This window comes from Mobula hypostoma, chromosome 8, assembly GCF_963921235.1.
Source record: "Mobula hypostoma chromosome 8, sMobHyp1.1, whole genome shotgun sequence".
Lineage (NCBI taxonomy): Eukaryota > Metazoa > Chordata > Chondrichthyes > Myliobatiformes > Myliobatidae > Mobula > Mobula hypostoma.
This window is the reverse complement of record NC_086104.1, coordinates 140654050-140668005: the sequence shown is the minus strand read 5'-3', so window position 1 is coordinate 140668005 and position 13956 is coordinate 140654050. Positions and strand designations below refer to the sequence as shown.

Genomic DNA, 13956 nt, shown 5'->3' with positions numbered 1-13956 from the left:
ACCTGGTGACAGAAGCCTTTGAAATAAAACTAAAGGAAAAGAATTTTAACAAAGATGAAGGTCCCACTCTAAGTAAGAACTGGAATTCAATTATAAATACGGTGGGACAGTGGGAACCTGATTGGATGAGGACTAACCAATCAGGAGTGATGGACGATGGAGGTACATGTACCACCGGACTAGACATACCTAGGCATCATCCCTGATGAAGATAACAGAGTTTACCATCGAAATGTCAGTTAAGATTGATATCTGTACCCAGCTGGAGGCCCAAGAAGAGTTTATTTGTCATATATGCCAGAAAAGCACTAGATCTTTTCTCATCTTCTATTTTTATTTGTGAAAGACCAAGGCCAATCATTTCCCTATGTATTTTCCTGCCACTTGATGGTATAGTGATAGCTTATTTTTGACTGTTTGGAGCAAGCTATTTCTATTGACCATAGGCTCAAAAAGTGGCATGACAAAAATAAAGCAGATGTAGTTGAGATCCATCAAACCAATTGTAGCAGTTACAATGTACCTCATTTCAAGTTATTTTTCTGGTGGTAGTTTGTGCAAGATTAGTAAGCAAGTCATACACATTTCACTCCACATGAGGCAACTGTTAGAAATCATTTATCAAGTTGATGTATCTGAGTAAGTCTTTACATAAATTTAGCTATTTCTTCACAGCAGTCAACAACAACATTTGTTATATGTACAATTTATAAAGATACAACCATTTGCATAGTGCATTCTTAAACCGTCCCATTGTGATTCACAAGGGCATTACCAAAGAAGATTTGACATGAGAATCACAAGGAGAAAATGGACTGATTGACAAAGAAGAAGACCTGAACAAGCATCTTATATGAGAAGAGACAGAGAGGTTCTATAAGTAGATTTCAGGGCACTTAAAGCTTGAGAGCTAAAGGCACAACCATCACTGGTGCAGTAATTAAAATAGGGGAAGTGTGGAAGGAGAGAATTGCAGGAGCAAAGATATTTTGAAATGTGGTAGGGCTGGAGAAGACGGCAAGGAAACAAAAAAAACACCTTGGAGTTTGAAAACAAAGATGAGAATTTTTAAGTGAAATGAGTGACTTGATGGGCAGCTAGGCAAAAGTACATTGGAATTTTTTTTAAGGGTGTTCCAAAGCAGATAGGATGGTTTTAACAGCTGACAAACTGCTGTGGCATTGGTGGTGTAGGAGATAATATGGGTGTGGAAAGAGCCATAGGATATGTGATCAGAAACTCACTTCAGGTTCAGATATAACATTGCTTGTCTATTTCAACCTCATACAGTTGATAGAATAGAATTGGTGGTTAGGAAGACTATTTATCACAGAATCAAAGACAAGACCATTTATTTCCCAATAATTAATAAGAGGCGATCCCATATAACACATTTGTAGATATTGAGCAGTTTGAAGGCAGTCATGGGGGAGATCAACATGCTGTGGAAACTCAAACTGATTCCAATTGATATCTTGAAGCAGCAGCAAATAGAAAATGAGGAGGGAAAGAAGAAATATGAAGGGTATGCCAAATGAACAATACTGAATTTACTTAGCCCTGTTCCATTCTAGAGAGCCATCCACATCTCTGTTAGGAAACATTTAAGGAAACATTCTGCCCAAATGTTGAAACATTTGCAAGTAGCTTATGTCAATCTACGACATGAAATTCTGCAGAATTATTGCTCCAATAATTCCATGTATAATGTCATACCACCTTGATAAACTGGCGGCAGAAAAGTAAAAGTGAGATTTTTATTTACTTGTTTACAAACAATCGGTTCAGCCCTGTTGAAGGAGTTCCCAAGTCCAGTGACTATTGGAGATTTAAGCTGAGGCTTCATTCTTTGCCTGAAAGGAGCCCTTCAGTTCCTTCTGCAGCTCAAGGTTCCGTTTCTCAGCATTTTCTAGTGCACGTGTGGTGTCACGGAGCTTGACCTCCATTGCTTCATACAGCTTCTTATGTTCCTCTATCTGTTGGTTGAGTCGCAACACTTTGGCCCAGACTTCATAATTCTCTGTTAGAACACTGCAAATAAAAATGTATCAATTTTGTAAATGCCATCAAAATGTGAATCATTTTAATTATAACCAACCTTCAAAATTTCCAGCCTAGCCAATTGGATTGACAGCACAGTATACATGCACAATGAAATATCTAAGGCAATTGGCATTTGTCGTGCAGGCACCATTTTGCACACACATAGTGTGCCATCCAGCAAGACTGATAATGCAATAGACACACAATGGGTTAGCAAACAGTATTAAAAGTAGATACAGTACATGGAGTACCATCTAAGTCAATTGGTAATGGATATTCAGTGTGTCATCAAAAAGATTTCATGGTAGAAACAATACACCATTTAGCAGGAGTGATAGTACAGTTAACCCTAAAACAGAATTGCTAATTGACAGTGCACCATTTAACAGGATTGATAGTAGATGCACAGCAGGTCACATAACAGGATTGATCAGAAATGCAAAGAGCAGGAACAAATTCATTGATAGTAAACACAATCCATTACTAAAGGGATCTAATAGTGGATATGCAAGTCAATGTTGACCACTTATTACAGACCAATAATATACCATTAAACATAATTAACCTGGAAATGAACTGTACGAGTTAATGGGATTGTAAGTCAAGTTTATCGTCATTTAACCATATACAATACATGTAAATAATGTATATAACCACATAATGTAGAATATAGAAAGGAGATCACAGTGGTACACATAACACACATTGTACAAGATAACTTATGAAAGTAAGGATAAAATCTACAGATGAATCACGCATGAATAACAAACCAAAGTACGTAAATTAAATATTGCAAGGTAAGGACCAGATTAACCAGCAGTACTTTGAATGTGATGCAGCGGGGAGTTCAGAAGCCTAATAGCCTGACAGAAGAAACTGTTACCTATCCCGACCATTCTTGTTTTTATGCATTGGAGCCTCCTGCCTAATGGTAGAAAGTCAAACAGGATGCTGGATGGATGGGTGGGATCCTGAATAATGCTAAGGGCCCTGCATATGCAGCGCTCCTGATAAATGTCCCCGATGAAGGGTAGGGAGACCCCAATAATCCTCTCACATTCCTTTGTAGGGACTTCCTAGTTCATTACCTAATAGGTTTAATGATAGACAGTGTGACTTCTAACAGGATTGATAGGATGTGCACAGTGCACTATTTAATAGGATTGATAGTAGATTCCTGGTGTAAGAACCATCAAAACTGATAGAAAATACACAGTGTATCATCCAACTGGAACTGATGGTGGATATCGTGCATCTTATAAAAGATTCAAAGGCATATTCACAGTCTGCCATTCAACATACTTAACAGTAAAAATGCATTTACTCATCTAACAAATGGTAATAGACAACATTTATCTTATATAAAACTTGGACTAGATATGTAAGGCACAATCTGACAGGATTGATAGGACATGCAGCACCATTGAAAAGTATTGAAGGAACACACCCGATGCACCATCTAACTATGCAAATAGTGTACTATCCAATAGAATTGATGGTAGACAATACTGTGAGGAAGCACTGACCATTGACACATAGTACCCCATTTAAATGGTCATTGTGGATGTGCGTAACCATATATTCAGACTGGGACCAGACACAATGCACCATTTGACAGGATTCATTGTAGTCATGCTTTATAGCATCCAGCAGAGTTGAAAGTAAGACCATAAGCTATAGGAGCAGAACTAGGACATTTGGCCCATCGAGTCTGCTCTGCCATTTCTTCACGGCTGATCCAATTTTCCTCTCAGCCCCAATTTCCCGTCTCCTCCCAATATCCCTTCATGCCCTGAACAATCAATAATCTATCAAACTCTGCCTTAAATATACATAAAGACTTAGCCTCCACAGCTGCTCGTGGCAAAGAATTCCACAGATTCACCACTCTCTGGCTAAAGAAATTCCTCTTCACCTCCATCCTAAAAGGAAGCCCCTCTATTCTGAGGCCGTGTCCTCTGGTCTTAAACTCTCCCACCATAGGAAACATCCTCTCCACATCCACTCTATCAAGGCCTTTCACCATTTGATCCATTTCAATGAGGTCACACCTCATTCTTCTGAATTCCAGTGAACACAGGCCCAGAACCATCAATCACTTTTCATATGAAGAGCCATTCAATCCTGTAATTATTTTTGTGAAACTTCCTTTGAACGGTCTCCAGTTTCAGCACATTCGTTCTAAGATAAGGGGCCCAAAACTGCTCACAATACTCCAAGTGAGGCCTCACCAGTGCTTTATAAAGTCTCAACATTACGTCCTTGCTTTTATATTCTAGTCCTCTTGAAATGAATGCTAACATTGCATTTACCTACCTCACCACAGAATCAACCTTTTAGGGAATCCCACACAAGAACTCCCAAGTCCCTTTGCACCTCAGTTTTTTGTATTTTCTCTCCATTTAGAAAATAGTCAACACTTTCATTTCTTCTACCAAAGTGCATGACCATGCACTTCCCAATACTGTATTCCATCTGCCATTTCTTTACCTATCCTCCTAATCTGTCTAAGTCCTTCTGTAGCTCTCTGCTTCATCAAAACTACCTGCCCTTCCACCTATCATCATATTGTCTACAAACATTGTAACAAAGCCGTCAATTTCATCATTCAAATCATTGACATAAAATGTAAAAAGAATCAGTCCCAGTACAGAGCCCTGTGGAACACTACTCTTTGCCTCCTTCAAATCAGCCGGTTTTATCTGTGCAAGAATCTTTCCTGTAATACCATGGGCTTGTAGTTCTTAAGCAGCCTCATTTGTGGCACCTTGTCAAAGGCCTTCTGAAAATCCAAGAACGCATCATCATCCAATTCTCCTTTGTCTATCCTGCTTCTTGTTTCTTCAAAGAATTCCAACAGGTCTATCAATCAAGATTTTCCCTTGAGGAAAACATGCTGACTACAGCCTATTTTATCATATGTCTCCAAGTATCCTGAGACCTCACCCTTAATAATCGATTCCAACATCTTCCCAACCACTGAGGTCAGACTAACTGGCCTGGTGTCTCCTTTCTTCTGCCACTCTCCCTTCTTGAAGAGTGGTTTGACATTTGCAATTTTCCAGTCTTCCAGAACCATTCCAGAATCGCGTGATTTTTGAAAGATAATTACTAATGCCTCCACGATGTCTTCAGCCACCTCCTTCAGAACTCAGGGGTGTACATCATTGGTTCAGGTGACTTATCTGCCTTTAGACTTTTCAGTTTCCCAAGAACTCTCTAGTTATGGTAACTTCTTACACTTAATGACCCCTGACACTTGGATTTCCACCATACTGTTAGTGTCTTCCACAGTGAAGACTGATGCAAAATACTTATTCAGTTCATCCGCCATTTCATTGTCCCCCATTACTACCTCTCCAGCATTGTTTCCAGAGCTCCAAAATCTACTCTCAACTCTCTTTCACACTTTAAGTACCAGAAGAAACTTTCGGTATCCTCTTTAATATTATTGGCAAGCTTTCTTTTGTATTTCATCTTTACCTTTTTAATGACTTTTTTAGTTGCCTTTTTTTGGTTTTTAAAAGCTTCCCAATCCTCTAAATTCTAATTTGATCATATTTTGATCATTTTCCCCTAAGGGTTCTTTTACCTTAAGGTCTCTAATCAATACTGGTTCATTGCACAACACCCAATCCAGAATAGCTGATCCTATAGTGGGCTCAACCACAAGCTGCTCTAAAAAGCAATCTCATATGCATCCTAGGAATTCCCCCTCCTGGATCCAGCAACAGCCTAATTTTCCCAATCTACCTGCATATTGAGTTCCCCCATGACTATTGTAACATTGCCCTTTTGACATGCATTTTCCATCCCCTGTTGTACTTCGTAGGCCACATTCTTACTACTGTTTGGGGGTCTGAATACAATTCCCATCGGGGTCTTTTTACTCTTGTTGTTCCTTAGGTCTATCTGCAATGATTCTACATCTTCCAACCCTATGTAACCTCTTTCTAATGATTTGATTTCATTTTTTATCATCAGAATATTGTCAGCCCTGTCTGCCTTCCTGCCTGCCCTTATGATATAATGTGTGTCCTTGGACATTAAGCCTCCAATTATAATCTGCTTTCAGCCATGTTTCAGTGATGCCTACATCATACTTGCCAATCTGCAACTGTGCTGCAATTTCATCTACCTTATTCCATATACTGCGCGCATTCAAATACAACACCTTATAAAGTAGACTTGTCTAATGTAGACATAATGTACCCTGAAACAGCCTTTTAACCATATTCACAATGACACACAACACCATGTACCAAGACTGAGACTAGACTCAAATGAACCATCTAACTAGATTGATTGTAGATAAGCAGGGCACCATCAGACAGACATTATATGTAGACAATATCTTTGTGATGATCCTATAAAAATAGTCGTAAAAATGTGATGTAACATCCAAAAGAATAGGCAATCGATGTTCAGTGTACCACCTAACACAGCATAGAAACACAGAAAACCTACAGCACAATACAGGCCTTTCGGCCCACAAAGCTGTGCCGAACATGGCCTTACCTTACCTAGGGTTACCCATAGCCCTGTATTTTTCTAAGCTCCACTCCATGTACCTGTCCAGGAGTCTTTTAAAAGACCCTATCGTATCCGCCTCCACCACCGTTGCTGACAGCCCATTTCACGCACTCACCACTCTCTGCGTAAAAAACTTACCCCTGACATCTCCTATGTACTTACTTCCAAGCACCTTAAAACTGTGCCCTCTCGTGCTAGCCATTCCAGCCCTGGGAAAAAGCCTCTGTCTATCCACCGATCAATGCCTCTCATCATCTTATACACTTATGATATATACGCACATTGTGTGGATTCAAGGTTCTTTAGTGTTATTTCCAGTACACAAATGTAAAGGAGAACAAAATAATCGTTACTCCAGATCCAATGCAGCACAAAAAACACAGTCAGATAAAGAACACAATAATAGAAAATACAGTAATTATAAATAATATAGCTTATATACATTGATTGATTGTATGTCCGTAAGTTGATGCTAGACAGGAGTGTCTGTACATAAGGTGACTCTGACAGGAAATAATAAAGTAGTGCTGTTGGGGATGTGGGGTAGGGTTAGTGGGAGGAGGCTTGATCAGCATTACTACTTGGGGAAAGTAACTGCTCGAGTCTGGTGGTCCTGGCATGGATGCTATGAAGCCTCCTCCCTAATGGGAGTGGGACAGGGTGGCTGAGGTGGAATTGCTGGCCTTCTTCTGACTCCTTTCTGTTTATATATGTCCTTGATGGCAGGTGGGTTGGTACCGGTGATCCGTTGTAAATCCCTCATGTCCGCTGTGTGTAGTTTCCATACCATGCAGTGATACAGCATGTTAGGATGCTCTCTATTGCACATTTGTAGAAGGTCATGAGTATTGAATTATTGAATCAAAATGAGAATATATATAATAGGTACTGCAAAGAGAAAGCAAAAATAGAAAAAAAATGATGAGGTAGTATACATGGGTTCATTATCGATTCAGAAATCTGATGCTGGAGGGGAGGAAGCTGTTCCTGAAACGTTGAGTGCGTGGCTTCAGACTTCTGTACCTCCTCCTTCGTGGTGGCAATGAGAAGAGGGCATGTCCTAGGACATCCTTAGTGATGGATGCTGCCTTTTTGAGGCACCACCTCTTTTGAAGATGTCCTGGATACTGGGGAGCTAGTGCCCATGATGGAGCTGGATGAGTTTGCAACTTTCTGCAGCTTTTTCCGATCCTGTGCAGTGGCCCCTCCATACCAGATGGTGATGCGACCAGTTAGGATACTCTCCATGGTACATCGGTAGAAATTTCAAATATAGCAGCTGCTGTGCCTTCTTTGCAACTACATCAATATGCAATTACAGGTTAGATCTTTAGGGATGTTGACACCCAGGAACTTGAAACAGTCCATAGCTGATCCCTCAGTGAGGGCTGGTGTGTGGTCCCACCACTTCCTTTTCCAGAAGTCCACAATCAGTTCCTTACTGACTTACTCACTGATTGATGTGCATAGTACAGCTCTCTTTGGCCTCCGCGAAAGTGGAGATGTTGGTGAGCTTTTGTGATTGTGCAGCATGTATTCTGAGACTATGAGAAGTTGTGTGGGATATGCACTCCCAGGAGTTTGAAACTGCTTGCAGTTTCCACTGCCGTGCTGCCGATGTAAAGCGGGGTGTGAGTGGTGCGAGTTCTCCTGAAGTTGATAACCATCTCCTTTGTCTTATTGACATCGAGGAAGAGGTTATTTGGCTAACCACCGGGCTTTGAGCTCCTCCACTTCCTCTCTGTAGGCTGTCTCATTGTTGATAATGAATCCCAACCCTATCGTGTCATTAGTGAACTTGATAATCATATTAACACCTCATGGCCTGAGGTGTTTGGCCATGTGTGAGCGGAGTGCACAGCAGTGGGCTCAGCACATAGCCCTGGGGGCGCCTGTGTTAAAGATGATGTGGAGGGAGGAGCGGTTCTGCATTCTGACTATCTGAAGTCTTGGTTGGGAAGTCCAACACCCAGTTGCACAGTGGTGCGTTCTGACCGAGGATCAAGGGTTTCCCTACCAAAGTCAGTAGTACTGAATGCCAAAATTAAATCCAGTAACAGTATTTTCACATAAGTGTCCTTGTTTTCTGGGTGTGTCAGGCCAGGCGCATGATAGATGCTATGGCATCTGTCGTAGAGGGGTTCTGTCAGTAATCAAGTGTCCAATGTGGTAGGAGTGCAGTTTTTGATGTGTGCCATTACCAGCTGTTCAAAACACTTCATGATGATTGACATGAAGTTGCCTCACAGGTGGATAGGGTAGTTAAGAAAGCTTATGGGGTGTTAGCTTTCATAAGTTGAGGGATAGACTTTAAGAGTCGCGATGTAATGATGCAGCTCTATAAAACTCTGGTTAGGCCACACTTGGAGTACTGTGTCCAGTTCTGGTCGCCTCACTATAGGAAGGATGTGGAAGAATTGGAAAGCGTACAGAGGAGATTTACCAGGATGCTGCCTGGTTTAGAGAGTATGCATTATGATCAGAGATTAAGGGAGCTAGGGCTTTTCTCTTTGGAGAGTAGGAGGATGAGAGGAGACATGATAGAGGTATACAAGATAGAGTGGATAGCCAGCGCCTCTTCCCCAGGGCACCACTGCTCAATACAAGGGGTCATGGGTTTAAGGTAAGGGGTGGGAAGTTCAAGGGGGTTATTAGAGGAAGGTTTTTTACTCAGGGAGTGGTTGGTGCATGGAATACACTGCCTGAGTCAGTGGTGGAGGCAGACACATTTGTGAAATTTAAGAGACTACTGGACAGGTATATGGAGGAATTTAAGGTGGGGGCTTATATGGGAGGCAGGGTTTGAGGGTCGGCACAACATTGTACTGTGCTGTACTATTCTATATTCTATGTTCTATGACATCAGTGTCATCAGGTGGTAGTCATTGAGTTCTAAAGGTGCAGGGTTCTTTGGTGTAGGGATGATGGTGGTTAATTTGAAGCATGTGGGGACAGTAGCCTGGATAAGTGAAGCGTTGAAAATATCAGTGAGCTGGAGTGCACACTCCCTGGGATGATAAGCAAACATACCGTACACCATCCAACAGGACTGATAGTAGGGTGCTTAGTTATCCTCTGGTTTGAAGTCTGACAACCTGTACATCAACTTTATGTATTGATAGTGGATATATTGTGTAAAATATTTGATAGTAAACACAACTGCACTAACCAAAGGGTTAATGATAGACACATAACAGAACTAACCACAGGACTAACAGAACTCATAACCAATAGTAGATCCTCAGTGGATTATCTAACAGAACTGATACCTGCAGAGTATATTATCTGGAACCAGTAATAGCTGATGTACACAGCACACTTTTACAGTATTCAAATGGTTCAAAGGGTTTCATTTTACATATATACTGTATACAACCTGAAATTCTTATTGATGGTAGATCCACAGTGAACAAATGATTGATAGTAGGTAGTGTAATTTCTGAAAGGATGGTGCACCAACTAATGGAATTGATAGAAACATTCTAAAAGGACTGTGGAGACACACAGTGCATTATTTAGCAAACTTTTCAGTAGGTGCGCAATGTACCATTGAACAGGACTGATGATAAACTCAGTGTACCATCTAATTTAATAGAAGATTGATGTCAAATGTACCATCTAAATGGATGTGATGGATGTGAAGTTTGCCATTTGACATCAAACTTCAGTAAAATTTTCATTCAGTGTTTCCAGATCCCTTCAAGGTCCTCACATTTCATAGTTCATCAATGAACAGTTGCAGCTTCAGATGTTGAGGTTTAAACTTGATGTGGCATTTGTTAGTCTTGCGAGACCATGGATCTGTGCCTGGAAAGTCTTCGCTCTCCAGGGCACAGGCCTGGGCAAGTTTGTATGGAAGACCAGCAGTTGCCCATGCTGCAAGTCTCCCCTCTCCACGACACCAATGTTGTCCAAGGGAAGGGCATTACGACCCATACAGCTTGGCACCAGAGTCGTCGCAGAGCAATGTGTGATTAAGGGCCTTGCTCAAGGACACAACACGTTCCCTCGGTTGGGGCTCGAACTCACGACCTTCAGGTAGCTAGTCCAATGCCTTAACCACTTGACCACGTGCCCACACGTTTAAACTTATTTTCATTTAATAGCGACCTAAACCTTTCTGACCACACTTCGATTATCTGACCTATTGTCTGCTTATGTAACACATTGACAAATTCTGTTCAATAATCACCTCTGGGAAATGTTTTAATTAAGACATGAGTATTATATTAATGCAGGTTGCATTTGTCATGTTCTCAGATATGTGAAGCTCATGGATAGAAAGGGAAGATTTATGTTGACATTTCTTGTTATTGCAGTGCTATTTACCATAAGCCAGCTCTAGGTGATGAGTGACAGTTCCTTTTACAACTGAAGTCTGCACCATGTGGCCCCTTGGTTGCTAAAAAGTGTATCACACATGTAAACTTTCCCCACATTTCCTACATTACAAGAGTGAAAGCATTTACAAAGAACTTAAGTTCCTTAAAAGAATTTTAGTAATTTATGAGGCAGTGGACAGCACTGTATAAGTACAAACCTTGCATTTTACTTCAGTAAGGTGAATGGTTCTGGACCATAAAACCATAAAGAATTAACTACTTAAAGTGATATTTTAGCTTGGCAACCATACTCATGACAGCCTCATAATTTTAAGTGTGATTTCAACATAATTCCACTTCCTTTCCCACACTAGAATGCTTACGATAGACAGTCTTACAGAAGATCCTGTGGCAACTCATAACCATTGAAAACCATTGTGGAAACTTGTATGTACACACAGGCTTTGGAAACTGACAAATTTTAAGAGCTTAAGCTTCTACTTGTTGTGTATTTAATATTTCAGTAATATTGTAAATATATTGCTTGATTAAGCATTCTTTGTTTGTTTAAATAATTCATTAAGGGTTGTATGTAAAACTACATGAATGGTTTATGTCATTATACCACCACCTCATAAGTGCACAGCTCACGAAAGAAAAATGAAACATGCAGGATTTATTCCCAGCTCCAAGTTTTCCTTTCAATTGGTTTTATGTTTTGGAGTTACAAAACACAATGGCGGTGACAAGGAAGTTTTAAATGAACCCGAGCCAACTACCCACCTGTTGAAGTTATAGAAACGTTGGAGTTAAAAAAAAAATACTTCTTTGGGAAGTGACAGAGACGTTCAAGTTTAAAAAAAGGCAGAGAACAGACATTCACGAATTCATAAACAGTGAGTACTGGGTGATTATTATCATTGATATATAAAAAAACAGAAATGACCGGCTTCTTCAGAAAGATAGACACGTTCGATTGCACAAGGCATAACTGGATATTGTATATGGAGCAAATGGATCATTATTTCAAGTAAATGAAATAGCCGATGCAAATTAAAATGGAATTGAACACTGGTTCAACTGTTTCACTCATTCTACAAAATGAGTTTGAACAGCATTTTAAAGATACTGAACTGGACCTGTGGATATCCAACTAAGAACTTATACTGGAGAAAAGATAACTCCTGTGGGAGTGACATTTGTAAAAGAGAAATATAACAACCTACAAGCCACATTGGGCTTGTATGCGGTAAAAACAGGAGGGCCAGCATTGTGGGGTTGTGATTGTCTGTGACAACTACAAATTGATAGGAGATCTATCCACCATTTGCATGCCACAGACCCTGCAACAGAGTCAATTAAAAGCGAGTTAAGAAAGGTACTGAATGATGCAACAACAGGAATTCTGCAGATGCTGGAAATTCAAGCAACACGCATAAAAGTTGCTGGTGAACGCAGCAGGCCAGGCAGCATCTCTAGGAAGAGGTGCAGTCGACGTTTCAGGCCGATTCAGGGAGTCCTGACGAAGGGTCTCAGCCTGAAACGTCGACTGCACCTCTTCCTAGAGATGCTGCCTGGCCTGCTGCGTTCACCAGCAACTTTTATGTGTGTTGAATGATGCAACAGCAGTGTTCAAGGATGGCATTGGAAAACTCAAACACATCAAGGGTAAAATTGTTAGCACCTGTGGTGATTTTAAGGTCACTATCAATGCAGTACTGAAAGTAGGTCAATACCCTCTGCCCAGGGTAGAGGATATCTTTGCAAACCTCTCTGGAGAAAAGCACTTCAGCAAGTGGACCTAGCTGAGGCCTACCTACAGATGGAGCAAAAAGAAGAGTCTGAAGTGTTTCTCACCATAAATGCTCACAAAGGGCTTTATCACTATAATAGGCTGACTTTTGCAGTGGCATCTGCACCTGCACTATGGCAGAAATCTATGGACTAGGTGCTTCAAGGCTGTTTAGGCACTCAATGTTACCTGGATGACATCATTTTTATCTGTAAGGATGATGAGGAACATCTCCAAAACCTGAAACTGTGTTAAAAAGATGAGAATATTATGGGCTTAGAGCATGATGCAACAAGTGTGAATTCTTTAAACCAAGCATCACTTACTGTGGTGACACCATTGACACACAAGATTTACACAAGTTTGCTGAGAAAATTCAAGCAGTGGTGGATGCCCCAAGGCCAAAGTGCATGTCACAGTTGCAGACCTTTTTAGGATTTGTCAATTATTATAGCAGGTTCCCGTCAAACCTGCCTACTGTGCTTCACCTCTTGAACTTAATACTATAGATCGGGAAGAAATGGAAATGGACAAAGCATTTTAAGGTGCCTTTCCAAAAAACAAATGGAATGGTGATAACAGGCACACTGTACTTACACATTATGATCCATACTGTTCAGTGAAGCTTGCCTGTGATGTCTCACCTTATGGTATACAGTAGGTGCAATCATGTCACATGCTATGAGTGATGGGAGTGAATACCTCATAGCCTTTGCATCACATTGCCTTACCTCTGCAGAGAAAAGTTATGCACAGATTGACAAAGAGGTCTTGAGTCTGGTTTGGGGCGTAAAACATTTCAAGTTCAAGTTTAATTGTCATTTAACCAGACATGAATATCCATAAATACAGCAAGATGAAACAGTATTACTCTGGGGTCAAGATGCAAAACACAGAGCCAAAAGTCATACATGACACAAGGCACATATAGCACATATAAGATCACAAGCACAGATATCAGTCACACAAAAAAGAATATAATCCAAGAGTCTGAGTCCATGAATGTTGCAGCAGTCTGCAGTTAAACACAATATGGCTTGTCTTCTGCCAAGTAAGCACAGGGGAGCAGCACTGATTCCAGCTTTGACGCCATGCCACACTGCCCTCTGGCACTCCGGTGAAGCGTGCTGACCAACACCTCTCTCCTGGTCAACCGTAAATAGACGATACCACGGCTTGAGGCCTTGTCCTTGCTATGACCGAGGCCACGCAGCTTCCCTGCCATCTGCTTCTACCACTTACCCCACCATCCACCAATAAATCAGT

The 13956-nt window shown here is 40.9% G+C and overlaps 1 protein-coding gene across 4 annotated transcripts in view; it reads right to left on the bottom strand.

The window, feature by feature from the left end:
* Positions 1-371: 371 nt before the first annotated feature.
* Positions 372-13956, bottom strand: part of LOC134351014 (rho GTPase-activating protein 25-like) — a 100256-nt gene continuing 86671 nt past the window's right edge. For all 4 annotated transcript variants that reach the window (XM_063056975.1, XM_063056976.1, XM_063056977.1 and 1 more), the window contains exon 11: positions 372-2031. In XM_063056975.1, the coding sequence (XP_062913045.1) occupies positions 1830-2031 (202 nt within the window). In that variant the 3' untranslated portion in view covers positions 372-1829. The remainder of the gene's footprint in view (positions 2032-13956) is intronic.